This window comes from Mustelus asterias, chromosome 25, assembly GCF_964213995.1.
Source record: "Mustelus asterias chromosome 25, sMusAst1.hap1.1, whole genome shotgun sequence".
NCBI lineage: Eukaryota > Metazoa > Chordata > Chondrichthyes > Carcharhiniformes > Triakidae > Mustelus > Mustelus asterias.
In genome coordinates, this window is record NC_135825.1 from 22,379,335 (window position 1) to 22,393,547 (window position 14,213).

Here is a 14,213-nt window from a genome sequence, read left to right on the forward strand (position 1 = left end):
TCTCCGCAATGTATGGGAAATTTACCTCTGCGTCTATAGGATGCATCACTGAAGCTGAATTTTATATTTTAGGGCATAGATGGTTAATTGGAATTGGACAAACTTGTTTGACTAAGGGTACAAAACTCAGTTCTTTCTGTTGGATAGTTTGGGTTAAGTTTGAAGTTACAATGCCCCTCGGTTATCGAGAGATTAGATGAATTTAATGCATTGTTTTAAATGAGACCCAGAAAGTTCCTAAATATTATTAATGGTCATTTCAGACTTTCAAAAAAGTAATCAAAGCAATGGCGACAGAACCACTTCCATTAGCAATTCCATATAATGGGCGGCACGGTGGCACAGTGGTTAGCCCTGCTGCCTCACAACACCAGGGACCCGGGTTCGATTCCAGCCTTGGGTGACTGACCTGTATGGAGTTTGCACTTTCTTTCTGTGTCTGCGTGGGCTTCCTCCAGGTGCTCCAGTTTCCTTCCACATTCCAAAGATGCGCAGGTTAGGTGGATTGGCCAGGCTAAATTGCCCCTTAGTGTCAGGGGGATTAGCGGAGTAAATACATGGAGTTACGGGGATAGGGCCTGGGTGGGATTGCTGGTGGTGCAGGTTTGATGGGCCAAATGGCCCCTTTCTGGACTGTAAGGTTTCTATGAATACTATATTACTCTGAAGTTAGTCCTGTTCACATGGAGGGTGGGATTTTTGAGCACCAAAGGCAATAATGAAATAACTGGGCACCCACCGTTGTTTCTACATCCCTTTTGTATCATTCAGTTTGGTGGTTGTTGACCCTGCCCTATGCCAGGGAAGGACCATACTGGCTAGCAATGTAAATCATCACAATGCTTCCATGTGTGGCACATTGCCAATAGAGCGGTGTTTGGAAAAAAGGGGCTTTGTGGCTGCGAGGCCCCACTGCTCCTGTCGATTAATGGTGATGTGCCGGCATATGAACATATGCTTTATTATCTCAATAAACAATAGCAAAAAAATAATTGTGTTGTGTGCACAGATTTGATGTTTAATCTCACTGTGAATATATTCAAGTGGTGTCATGATGGCACGTTGATTAGCACTGTTGCCTCACAGCCCTAGCGACCCGAGTTCGATTCCCAGCTTGGGTCACTGTCTGTGCGGAGTCTGCACGTTCTCCCCGTGTCTGTGTGGGTTTCCTCCAGGTTCTCCGGTTTACTCCCACAGTCCGAAAGACGTGCTGGTTAGGTGCATCGGCCGTGTTAAATTCTTCCTCAGTGTACCCGAACAGGCGCCAGAGTGTGGCGACGAGGGGATTTTCACAGTAACTTCATTGCAGTGTTAACGTAATCCTACTTGTGACACCAATAAATAAATAATAAACAATGCTACCATGTTTCTCGGCAGTTAATGAGTTCTATGCAACATCAAAAACTTGCATTGTTTTAACTATCTTTATTATTTTTGCTTTGTAGTATAAATCATATTTATCAGACAAATGTTAAAACATTTTGAACACCTTACCACAGTGAGCTTTATGTTAGTAATTTTAACACTGCAATTTTAGAGAAACTGTAAAATGAGGCAAAACATACACAGGTTATTTTACATTCAACATTTTTCTTTCAACAATGTTTTGTCAATGTTTAATCAAAAACATGCACTTAACTTTTTTTTTAAACAAAGGCATCCAAAACAAAATGCAAAAACAAAATTTTCCACAACGTATTTCATATTTTCAAATATCCCAAAATCTGAAGATCAGATTTCAGAGGCACATGTTAGGACATAGTTGCTGCGAAATCTGAGGTCCACGGTGTCAGTAGCAAGGTGTAAATGTACCAACACATTTTACTGTATATCGATATCCAAACACTTTAAAGATCGCATCCGTTTCTCAGTATTTAAGGGACACTGAAAATCTTGCAATGGAGGTTGATAAATTGGGACATTAATACTCCTTCAGATCGCCTCAGGTAAATGTAAATTCACCATTTCAAAATATAGTTCACTGACGCAGGCACCACTTGTTTTATTTATTCTGGTCGATCATATCGGATGCAAGCATCACTTGTTTTATTTATACCTCATATTGGATGCTGCCATTTATGGTTATATGATCACGTTGTGTAGTATTAGCACAATAAAGAAAAATACATTGTGATCTTTAAGTCACCTTATATACTAAAACTAAAACATTCTAATGTGATGGTTAAAAACTAACTGTCTACAGTATGCTATAACACATGTTTACGGCTCCCAGATGGAATGTTATATGTAGAATGCACTACAATTCCAATCTGCTTCTTGTCACAGAATCTGGTACTATGGGTCGACTCTCAGAACGAGATGGACTTTTGGAAAAACATTTCTTTTCAAAAAGGAAATTGAACGGGTCTCCCTAAATCTGCACTTGTGCTGGCAGTAGGATGCTTATGTCCCAGGTTCCAGAAGCAATGGCCCTCCTCTGACAGTGGCAGCTTTAATGTAAACCGATTGGAGTCATTCAACCCAGCAATCTAATGGAAAGTCAACAAAAATGACACAAACGCCCCTCTGACAGGAATGCAGGGGAAAAAAAAATAACTGGCAGAACGCAACGGGAGTGAATCCTTTCTGTGAGTCAGTGGAGATTATTACCTTTGTTCATTGGTTTAGTGAGGTACTGTAAACACAACAGGAAGATTCCCTACAATTGCCACTGCCACAGAATTGCAGACACACTCGAAAAGAATACTTGCAGTGAGCGCAGTGAGAAGGAATAGCTAATTTAGAATTGTTGGGGACAAAGCTATTTTGGAGGGCAACTGTTTTCATTCAGTGCTTTTAATGTACTGTGCACAATAAGGTGTTGCCCAATAATGTCACTGAGGATTTATCTAGTTGGCTGTTATGAATTCTTTATTAAGCCGACTTCATTTCCATGTGTCAGCCAGCCGGCATTTCATTCATTTTCATCACTTACCACCTTGGCTTCATGAGCTTAGAAACAATGTTCGCCTGTCATGGGGATGTATTCCCAGATTTCTGTGGATCGTTATGTAAATTCCTTACACCCATGAAGAGCAGACTAATTACTCAAGGAGCTCAAAGAACAGGATATAAAGCCACAGAGTGGTTACGGCACAGAAGGAAACCGTTAGGCTGTTCGAATCCATGTAATGAAGATAATTGCATTTTTCTCCTGCGTTTTAGTCTTTTCTAGTTCCACACAAAGTGTGAATTTTCTGCTAAGTTATTGAGAGGAAGTCAGACAGTTCCCGACAGGAATGGTGGCATGGAGGTCGGGAGGGGGGGGGGGGGGGGGGTGGCACAGTAGTTAGCACTACTGCCTCACAGCGCCAGGAACTCAGGTTCAATTCTGGCCTCAGGTGACTGTATGAGTTTGCACATTCTCCCCGTGTCTGTGTGGGTTTCCTCTGGGTGCTCTGGTTTCCTCCCACAGTCCAAAGATGTGCAGGTTAGGTTGATTGGCCATGCTAAATTGCCCCTTAGTGTCAGGGGGATTAGCAGGGTAAATATGTAGGGTTATGGGGATAGCCTGGGTGGGATTGTTGTCAGTGCAGGCTCAAAGGGCCAAATGGCCTCCTTCTGCACTGTAGGAATTACATGGGCAGGGTGGGAAGAGGGGAGTGGCAGTGGTGGACAAACTATAACATTATAATTGAAACTATAAACTAATACCTGCATCTATTTTGATTGTACAAACTAACATTTTTCTTATGCTTTTCCCTTGTCTTTTCAGCAACTTCAGTATATGGATTGCCTTCTGAAATCTGTCTGTACGACCAGGAACCTCAGCTATTTGAATGAATGGCATATCTGATAAACTTATGTTTGCATCAGAATGAATGTAATGTGATGTGACATGTCATTTCCCTCTCTGGAAATGTAATCACCAAATTGAGGCACAGCAGTGATGGGGAACAGAATATTTCACTATCTTACATCAAGTACTGGCAGTCAGCACTGATACAATCTAGAATTTCACCCTGCACATTACCCTAATAATTATGAACCACCTCTTACCATCCACCGCACAAGCAGTATATATTAATTTCATATGCATTCAATCATTTGGTTGATTTTTTTTTGTACGAACTGATTTCAACTGCAAGGATTACCATCTGTCACAGAAAAGGCAACTTTCACGCCACATTTGCGTACACCGAATTGTAAACTGGGTCAAACAGTTAAAGGGCAACCTTGGCATTTTTTTTGTGTGAGCAACTGTCTTGATTTTCATTTTGAAATTAAATGATTTATTTTCAGTTCTGTCAGCCAAACGTATAGTACCTGGCACAGAGTCATAAATTAGCGAATTGGGCAGTGATTTCGTTCCATTGTGGGTTACAGTTCTGTGTCCGCCTCCTCTGCTTTCTTCCTCTGGTGGCCATTGCCCGTTGCTGCTCCTGACGCAGCGATTTGGTTCTCCCCGTTCTCCTGCGCTTCCCCGTTCAGTTTTGGCTTCTCATGTGCATCTGATTGGTCCTCTGAAGCGACAGAAAACATTGTGCTGTCATGCTGATCCTGAGCATCGGGCTCCTCATCCTTAAAAGAGAAAGGAGAAGCTGAATGTGTCAGCCAGTGCACGGCTGCTGAGCTGAGGTCAGGCAGAGCTGGTTGCTCTGTGTCGCTGAGACCACTGGCACTGAGCCGCCATGGAATTTGGCTTGGCCAGTGATTTTACACAGAGGGCTTTTTTTGAGCTACACCTTTGAAGGAGAGCTGATTTTTACCAAGACACAAACTGAATGGGGGATGTTGGGTCGGATCATGGCCTTAGTTTTCTTTCCTTAACTAATCATTTTGACGAATATCAAGCCCAAGATGGGGTGCAATGCCTTATCTTGTTAACTTGGTTCTTCCTTGTCTCTCTTGTGAGGACCGTGAATTGGATTCCATTGGAACTCGAATTTGGATTTTGGAGCAAGCAAGGAGATGGATTCGGGTTTGCCTAGTCCACTCAGAGCATTGGCTTTGAAACTTTAACAATGGAGTAAAAAAATTTAAAACACAAATAAATTTATTTTATACCTTAATAACTGATGACCTGTACGAAACAAATTGTAGTAATTTTTTAACATAGAACTTCGGTGCCCAATTTATTTAAGCTTAAGTTTATTTATTAGTGTCACAAATAGGCTTACATTGACACTGCAATGAAGTTGCTGTGAACATCCCCTAGTCGCCACACTCCTGTGTTCGGATACACTGAGGGAGAATTTAGCATGGCCAATGCACCTACCCAGCCAATGCACCTAATCAGGAGGCAACCGGAGCACCTAGAGGAAACCAACGCAGACACAGGGAGAATGTGCAGACTCTGCACAGACAGTGATCTAAGCTGGGAATCGAACCGGGGTCCCTGGCGCTGTGAGGCAGCAGTGCTAACCACTGTGCCAAACTGATGAACAAGTCAATTTGAAAGCGATACAATAGGGCCTATACGGTAATGGTTGTTGCATGATTGTCATTGACTCTGATCTGTAGATACAGTGGAGGCCACCAGAGGGCTCTCACTACCTGTGCGGCTGACCTACCCTTCCTCCCAGTTTGAAGTAGAGAACAGCACAATTAATTTACACCAAGTCACATTGGAAGAAAAGCAGAACACTCATATCTACATTAGTTCTTGGGTTTGCTAAGTTAGCCACAGAACATGAACGTGGCCAACTAACTGGACAAAGCTTTACTCCATTCCATTAGTGACACCAAAAGCATCAATCAGGAGCCCATATAAAACTATTCCATCCTCTTTAGATTTCTGATGCATCCCACGTTAGCCGATAATGACAATGCTCATGGAGCTTGGCAGTTGCGGGGGAAAGGAACTGAATTCACAAACATGTGATCGTGGCTTGGTCTTTCCAGACATGCTGCTAATCATTAGCTCATTTATTCTTTTACAAGATCTGGGTATTGCTGACAAGGCTAGCATTTGTTGCCCATCCCTAATTGCCCTCAAACAGAGTGGCCAATGGGTGTGCTCGGCCATTTCACAGGGCAGTTAAGAGTCAACAGCATTGCTCTGAGTTTGGAGTCACATGTCGGCCAGACTGGGTAAGGGTTAACACTGCTGCCTCACAGCGCCAGGGAACCGGGTCCAATTCCGGCCTCGGGTTACTGTCTGTGTAGAATTTGCACCCTCTCCCCGTGTCTGCGTGGGTTTCCTCCGGGTGCTCTGGTTTCCTCCCACAGTCCAAAGATGTGTGTATTAGGTTGATTGGCCAAGCTAAATTGACCCTTAGTGTCAGGGGAATTGGCAAGGTAAATACATGGGTTTAAGGGGATAGGGCCTGGGTGAGATTGCTGTCGGTGCAGGCTCGATGGGCCGAATGGCCTCCTTCTGCATTGTAGGGATTCTATGATTCCATGTTTTCCTTCCCTGAAGCGAACCAGATGTTTTTCTTTTGAACAAGAATCAATGATAGCTATGGTCACATGACTGAAACTGGTTTTATATTCCAGATTTATTAATCAACTTTATATTCCACCAGCTGCTGTGGTGGGATTTGAACTCATGTCCCCGCAACATTAGCTCTGGTTATGTGATTGTCATTGGGGTAAATCTTCTGTACCCCATCTATCACGGGAATCATCGCAGGCGGGACAGACAATTCAATGCACTGTTTAAAGGTTGGTTGCCTTTGGGTTTGAGAATCAGGCCAATTGACTCTGATCTGTAAATATAGCGGTGACCACCAGAGGGCTCTCACTGCCTGTGCAGTTGATAGGTAGTGAGAGCTTCCTTACAGGCCAGTGACATTCCCACTATGCCACCAACGCCCCCATTTGAAACGGTGCTCTAACACTCTGTCAGACAGAATGGTGCTCACAGTAGTCATGTTCTTTAACCCCTGTGGGCAGAATAGGGGCTGGGTGGACTCTCTTGACTTTATAACATTCAGGAATGAAATGTATGATCAGTTTTCCACAAACGTACAATAGTTCAGGATTTTCTTCCTTTTTCCCCCTTGGGTATAATTAGTGCACAGTATTCCAGCCATCTGTGCACAAGGAATTTAGAAGCAATGGTTTAATGAGAACATTTTAATAGTTTTACACAAGCTCCCCACTGAATTTCTGGGCTGAAAGTTTCTGCTTTGCCTTTCCATTAACACAGAGTAAAATGACCAAACACTGACAGCTGAAAATATTAGTTTAAACCGAGAATTGCAATGAAATTAAAACAGAAAATGCTGGAAAATACTCAGCAGATCAAGTTCATCGACCTGTAATAATTGCGCTGCATCTCTCTCCACAGGTTTGTATCTGTGTAGCATTTTGCATTAAGTGCAGTACAACATCCCAAGGTGCTTTGCAGGAGTATTTTCAAACACCATCTGACGTCAACACACACAGGATGGTATTAGGGTAGATGGTTAAATACTAGGTTAAGAGGTCGGGTTTAAAGAGCTGAATTGTCAAATGTCCATGGCTTTGCTGGAGCCAACTTTTTTCTATTCATTCACATGGCGTCAATGGCTGGGACAGCATTTATTGCCCATCCCTAGTGGCCCTTGAGAAGGTGGTGGTGAGCTGCCTTCGAATCATAGAATCCCTACAGTGCAGAAGGAAGCCATTTGGCCCATCGAGTCTGCACTGACGACAATCCCACCTAGGCCCTATCCCCGTAACCCCACATATTTACCCAGCTAATCCTGCTAAAGTATGCATCCCGGGACACTAGGGGGCAATTTAGCATGGCCAATGCATCTAACCCACATATCTTTGGACACGGGAGGAAACCGGAGCACCCAGAGGAAACCCACGCAGGCAGTGACCCAAGCTGGGAATCGAACCCAGGCCCCTGGAGCTAACCACTGTGCCACCGTGCTGCCTTCTTGAATCGCCTCAGTCCATGTGCTGTGGGTTTACCCACAATGTCGTTAGGGAGGGAATTCCAGGATTTTGACCCAGCGACTGTGAAGGAATGCCGATATATTTCCAAGTCAGGATGGTGAGTGGCTTGGAGGGGAACTTGCAGGTGGTGGTGTTCACATGTATCTGCTGCCGTTCTCCTTCTAGGTGGTAGTGGCCGTGGATTTGGAAGGTGCTGTCTAAGGATCTTTGGCGAATTTGTGTTAAACACTTATTAGGTAATTGGGAGGTTTCCTATTGGCCCTCAGCTGCCTGGACCTAAGCTCTGGAGTTCCCTCCCTAAACCTCTCTATCTCCCTCCTCTTCTAAGATGCTTCTTAAAACCTACCTCTTTAATCAAGCATTAAGTCATCTGACCTAATGACACAAACCTTCTGATTAGACTCAGAACCACACTATCTGATCAGATCAAAAAGCTACCCCGCTTACCTGGGTTTGTTTAGAAAGGCCATGATGTGGAAGAATTTGCTCAGCATAGAAATCCAGGAAGGGAGTAGCGAAGAGAATCGGTACTGAGGATACTCTCTCGCTTTTTTACGGCACTAAGATGATTGTTAATGAACGGCTGGGTGGATGAGTGAATAGTGGTTAGGATGGATTGGAGGGTGAGATCACTGTGTAAGAAGGTCAGGTGGGTAAAGCGGTAAGTGGGCAGGAGTAAGGTGGCAGGTGAGCAGCATGGTAGGGTGGCACGTGGGTAGGGTGGCAGGTGGGCAGCAGGATGGTTGGGATGGGTTGGGAGAGGTTGTCAGGTCTAGGGCTAGCCAGGTCGAGTGGCAGGATAGTCAGGTGGTGGGGACAAGTCAGGTCGGGTCAGGTGGGGTTCTTAGGTCTGTGGAATCAGGAGGTTTGGGAGTATTAAGGGACTCAAAGTTGAGGTAAGGCCGTGTGAGTGACTGGGTGTCAGTTATATAGTTACCCAGGAGTTAGACCATGATTTTTCTGTCTAAAGTTTCCTGGATAACTATCCAGGTAAGTAAATTGGAACTGCCCAAAGTCTCTGAATCTAGCTCAGAGTTGGAGACTTTTTTGGAGGGTTACAGGAGCATGGGAATTGCCCAATGGAAATTCAAGCTTCCTGGACAATTGTCATGTTGTCAGCACATCATAGGGGGCAGGATGACACAGTGGTTAGCACTGCTGACTCACAGCACCAGGGTCCCGGGTTCGAATCCCGGCTTGGGTCACTGTCTGTGTGGAGTTTGCACATTCTCCCCATGTCTGCATGGGTTTCCTCCGGGGGCTCCGGTTTCCTCCCACAATCCAAAGATGTGCTGATTAGGTAGATTGGCCATGCTAAATTGCCCCTTAGTGTCAGGGGGATTAGCAGGGTAAATGCATGGGGTTATGAGGATAGGGCTTGGGGGGGGGGACTGTGGTGGGTGCAGACTTGATGGGCCAAATGACCTCCTTCTGCACTGTAAGATTCTATGATCTATCTATGACATCAGGACTATTGTGGGGTGCCAATAACCTGGATCATACATCAGGTCCGAGCCAATATTCCTTTATGTGGTTAGGTGTCAAATTTTGTTTGATAGAATTGATTTGATTTATTATTGGCACATGTATTGGGATACAGTGAAGAGTATGGTTCCTTGCGAGCTACACGGACAAAGCATACTGTTCATGGATTAATACCGTTCATTGAGTAATATCCTTGTGAAGCACCTTGGAATGATTTACTACAGTTAAAGGGGCTATATAAATACAATTTGTTGTTAGGTTGGGGAAGAGTGTGCTCCTTGCACCAGAGATAAAAAACATGTTCTCTGTCTTACAAATAGAGTGCATTTGTGTCAGAGATGGAGTGTGTTCACTGTGTCATGAATGGAATGTGTTTTGTGTCATGAAACAAGCATGGTTCATGTGTCACTGAGAGAACATGTTCTATGTGTCACAGATAGACTGCATTTACTGCATCGTGCATATAACATGTTGTGTCATGAATAGAGCGTGTTCTCCGTGCCACAGACAGAGCGTGTTCTCTGTGTCAGTTTACGAAAGCTAATGGTGTTTGCTTCCAAATAAACCTGTTGGACTTTAACCTGGTGTTGTTAAAACTCATACTCTGTTTACTGTGTCATGGATAGACTTTGTTATATATATCAGGGACACTTCTTGTGTCAGAAAGGTGATGAGGGCATTGGTTGGGGATCAGTTTGCGGACATTCACCTCAACCTCAATCTCTCCTCTCCTCTCCAGATGGCCAGCGTGGGGAGAGTTTAATATCAATATTATTGATAATATCAATATCAATATATTTATTCTAGTGGTTGTGTTCAAAGCTTTACATTAATATTCTAATCCTGCCTTATATTTACCAATAAAAATGATCAAAGATTGATTTTTGTAAACTTTTGTTTTTATTCATTCGTGGGACATGTGTGTCGCTGGCTGGCCAGCATTTATTGCCCATCCCTAGTTGCCAGAGGGCAGTTGAGAGTCAACCACATTGCTGTGGCTCTGGAGTCACATGTAGGCCAGACCAGGTAAGGATGGTAGATTTCCTTCCCTAAAGGACATTAGTGAACCTGATGAATTTTCCTGACAATCGACAATGGTTTCTTGATCACCTAATTCCAGATATATGTTATTGAATTCAAATTCCACCATTTGCCATGGCAGGATTTGAACCCGGGTCCCCAGAACATTAGCTGAGTTTTTGGATTAATAATCTAGCGATAATGCCACTAGGCCATTGCCTCCCCACAAACTTAAATAAACGGCCTCTGCAATTAGAAAGAAGTGAAGAAACTTCAAATAGTTATGCTGCCCTTCCCCTTTACTATCTCACTCCATGAAAAAGAGTAACTGCACATAACATGCATTACACAATTTAAAACACAAAGGTTTTGAGTTGAACATTGTCGATCATTGAGGGTAGTGTCCGAAACCATTCATCGGCATCCAATTGATGGGTGGTCTTTTAAAGGAAACATTTACTTTGGCACCAATTTCGCTCCTCACTTATTTGGCAAGTATTTGTGTTAGCTACATTTAAGTTTATTTATTAGTGTCACAAATAGGCTTACATTAACACTGCAGTGAAGTTACTGTGAAAATCTCCTAGTCACCACACTCCTGCGCCTGTTCGGGTACACTGAGGGAGAACGTAGCATGGCCAGTGCATCTAAACAGCACGTCTTTCGGACTGTGGGAGCACCGGGGGGGAAACCCACACAGACACGGGGAGAACATGCAAACTCCACACAAACAGTCACCCAAGGCCAGAGTCGAACCTGGGTCCCTGGCGCCGCGAGACTGCAGTGCCAACAATTGTGCCACCGTGCCGCCCTGCTCCGAACAATCAATTGTTTTGCAGTGTTCATATTGGTAGGCTTCTATATTGTGCGGCACGATGGCACAGTGGTTAGCACTGCTGCCTCACAGCACCAGGTATCCAGGTTCAACTCCCGGCTTGGGTGACTGTCTATGTGGAGTTTGCACGTTCTCCTTGTGTCTGTGTGGGTTTCCTCCGGGTGCTCCGGTTTCCTCCCACAAGTCCAAAGACGTGCTGGTTAGGTGGATTGGTCATGCTAAATTGCCCCAATGCATGGGATTATGGGGATGGGGCCTGGGTGGGATTGTGGTTGGTGCAGACTCGATGGGCTGAATGGCCTCTTTCTGCACTGTAGGATTGCATGATTCTATGATTCAAACACAGGCACTAAATTTTCCATTACATAATGTGATGTTTTGAGTGACACTGGTGTTCAGCGAATGAGCCTCCCCTGGAAAACCTGACAGCAGATTCAGAAATGATGAACTTCACACAAATTGTTCTCTGCCCACACACACATACACACACACACCTTACTCTTCCCACTTACACTCTCATCAGCAGCAAGACATCCCAGTGTCAAAGATACAATCTACTATAAAGATTCCCACTCTGTTTTTATCACTTGTTACTGAATGTCAGTAAATCTTCTCTGCACTTTAGACAATTACCAGTCTCTTGCTCTGCGGGCTCCAAGATCGTTTGTTCATCCGATAGTATACAGCCAGAAGGATTGCAGCAAAAACTAATCCACAGACAAGTAATGCGATTAGCACATTAGGTGGGCCTGCTTTGGAATACGGCTTATCACTCTGGAATGAAAGAAATATAATCTCAGTGTGACAATATTTATTTCAATAGCCCACAAAGAGTAACAGTTGGATATCAAGCATGTTAAATTTCTAAATGCTAATGAGGTGGTGTGCCAGCATTATGGGGCTTTTAAATATCTCTGTAGCAGTAAGTTCATTCATACACCATTGGGCATTTAATGCCACACATTTAGTCAAGCATTGCCTTAATTTACCACCATCATCAACGTAGTACACAGGGCTAAAGGTTACCAACCCTGTCAAGACAGGTCAGGAGGTGAGAAGGTTGGTTTAATTGTTGTGCAAAGTGCTGAGAGGGAATTGATATTTTCAAAGGTAGGAATTGTAGGAGTTTGGCCAATTGCCTACCAGGGACTTGCAGCCATTTAATCCAATTATTTGGCCTCTTCATTGCCACTTAATGACTCCACTGGGATTCTCTGAAATTTGGAACCGTGTGGTGCATCTGCCAGCTGGAATGGTGCACGGTCGGTAGGAGGGGCGAGCCTTGCTTTCAGGGAGTTCCATGGTCCAAGGCAGGACCACCTGACAAACCGTACACACCCTGGTGGCTCTGACCCCCCTTCGGAGGGATCGCCCCTTCAATCACTGGAGCGTGTATGCTCTGGGCTCTGGGAGACACTTCCGGTCCTGAAACGTCCAGACCTATGGAATGTCAGTAAAATTCTGGCCACACAGTCAAAGGCAGCTGCAAATTTCAAATCCATAAAGATAAATACAAGAGACATTAAAACAAAAACAACATATATTTACATGGTGCCTTTAGTGTACTAAAATGTCCCAACATTCTTCACAGCAGAGTTATAAATTAGAGTCATAGAATAAAATCATAGAACTTATAGTGCAGAAGGAGGCCATTCGGCCCATCGAGTTTGCGCCAACCACAATCCCACCCAGACTTTATTCCCGCAACCCCACATATTTACCCTGCTAATCCCCTGACACATGGGTCAATTTAGCATGGCCAATCAACCTAACCCACACAACTTTGGAGTGCGGGATGAAACCGGAGCACCCGGAGGAAACCCACGCAGACAATCACCCGAGGCCGGAATTGAACCCAGGTCCCTGGCACTGTGAGGCAACAGTGTTAACCACTGTGCCGCCCAATTAGAATTAGAATTAGATGCTGAGGATGGGATTTTCCAGTCCCTCCCACCAGCAGGATCTTCTGATCCCAACAAAGTTGACTCCCCCCCACGACAAGTTCCCCAGCAGAGGGGTGGACGAGCTGTGAAAAAGCCTGCAGACATTAGTGGGATGAACGCCAATGGCTCATCACTTCCATTGCAGGTAAACCTGGTTCCTTGTCTGAGCCTCATAAGGTGACATTAGGGCAGATGCCTGATAAGATTCAAAGAGAGCCTTAAATGAAGGAAAAGAGAAGCAGAAAGATTTAGGGAGAGAATTCCAGAGTTTTGGGGCTAGATAACTGAAGGCACAGCCACCAATCATGCAACAATTAAAATTGGTTAGATTTAGATGCTTAGATGTATCTCGGAGAGGTGTCAGGATGGAGGAGTTTATGGAGATAGGCAGAGGTGAGACCATAGATGGATTTAAAAACAGGGATGAGAATTTAAAATTGATGCATTGCTTGAATGGGAGCCAGAGTAGGTTAGTGAGCAGAGGAGCAACGGGTTAATGGGTCTTCATGTGAGTAAGGACCTGGCCGCAGAGTGGTGGATGATCTCGAGTTCACAGAGGGTTGAATGGGAGACATTAGCAAGGAGTATTTTGGATTAGTCAAATCGAGAGGTAGAAAAGGCATGAATGGATTAGTAAATATGCTAATATATGCAAGCAATACCAATAATAGAACAGGTAGGAAAAGCAAACAGGAAACAGTGATGGGATACATTGCTTTACATTTTTCCCGCACAGTGAAATAAACTATTCACAGAATATCACAGAATCCGTACAGTGCAGAAGGAGGCCATTCGATCCATCGAGCCTGCACCGACAACAATCCCACTCTTTCCACAAAACCCCACATATTTACCTTGCTAATCCCCCTGACACTAAGAGACACTTTACCCTGGCCAATCAACCTAACCCGCACATCTTAGGACTGTGGGAGGAAACCAGAGCACCCGGAGGAAACCCACGCAGACACAGGGAGAATGTGCAAACTCCACACAGACAGTCACCCAAGGTCAGAATTGAACCCGGGTCCTTGGCACTGTGAGGCAGCAGTGCTAACCACTCCCGTTATATACAAAGATAAAATCTTTCCAACAAA

General features: G+C 44.4%; 1 protein-coding gene across 1 annotated transcript in view; it reads right to left on the bottom strand.

The window, feature by feature from the left end:
• Positions 1–1,417: 1,417 nt before the first annotated feature.
• cd34 (CD34 molecule) overlaps positions 1,418–14,213 on the bottom strand; it is a 64,404-nt gene continuing 51,608 nt past the window's right edge. Inside the window, exons 4-5 of the mRNA XM_078242265.1 lie at positions 11,810–11,950; positions 1,418–4,521 (exon numbers count right to left, since the gene is read on the bottom strand). Of these exons, the coding sequence (XP_078098391.1) occupies positions 4,321–4,521; positions 11,810–11,950 (342 nt within the window). The 3' untranslated portion in view covers positions 1,418–4,320. The remainder of the gene's footprint in view (positions 4,522–11,809; positions 11,951–14,213) is intronic.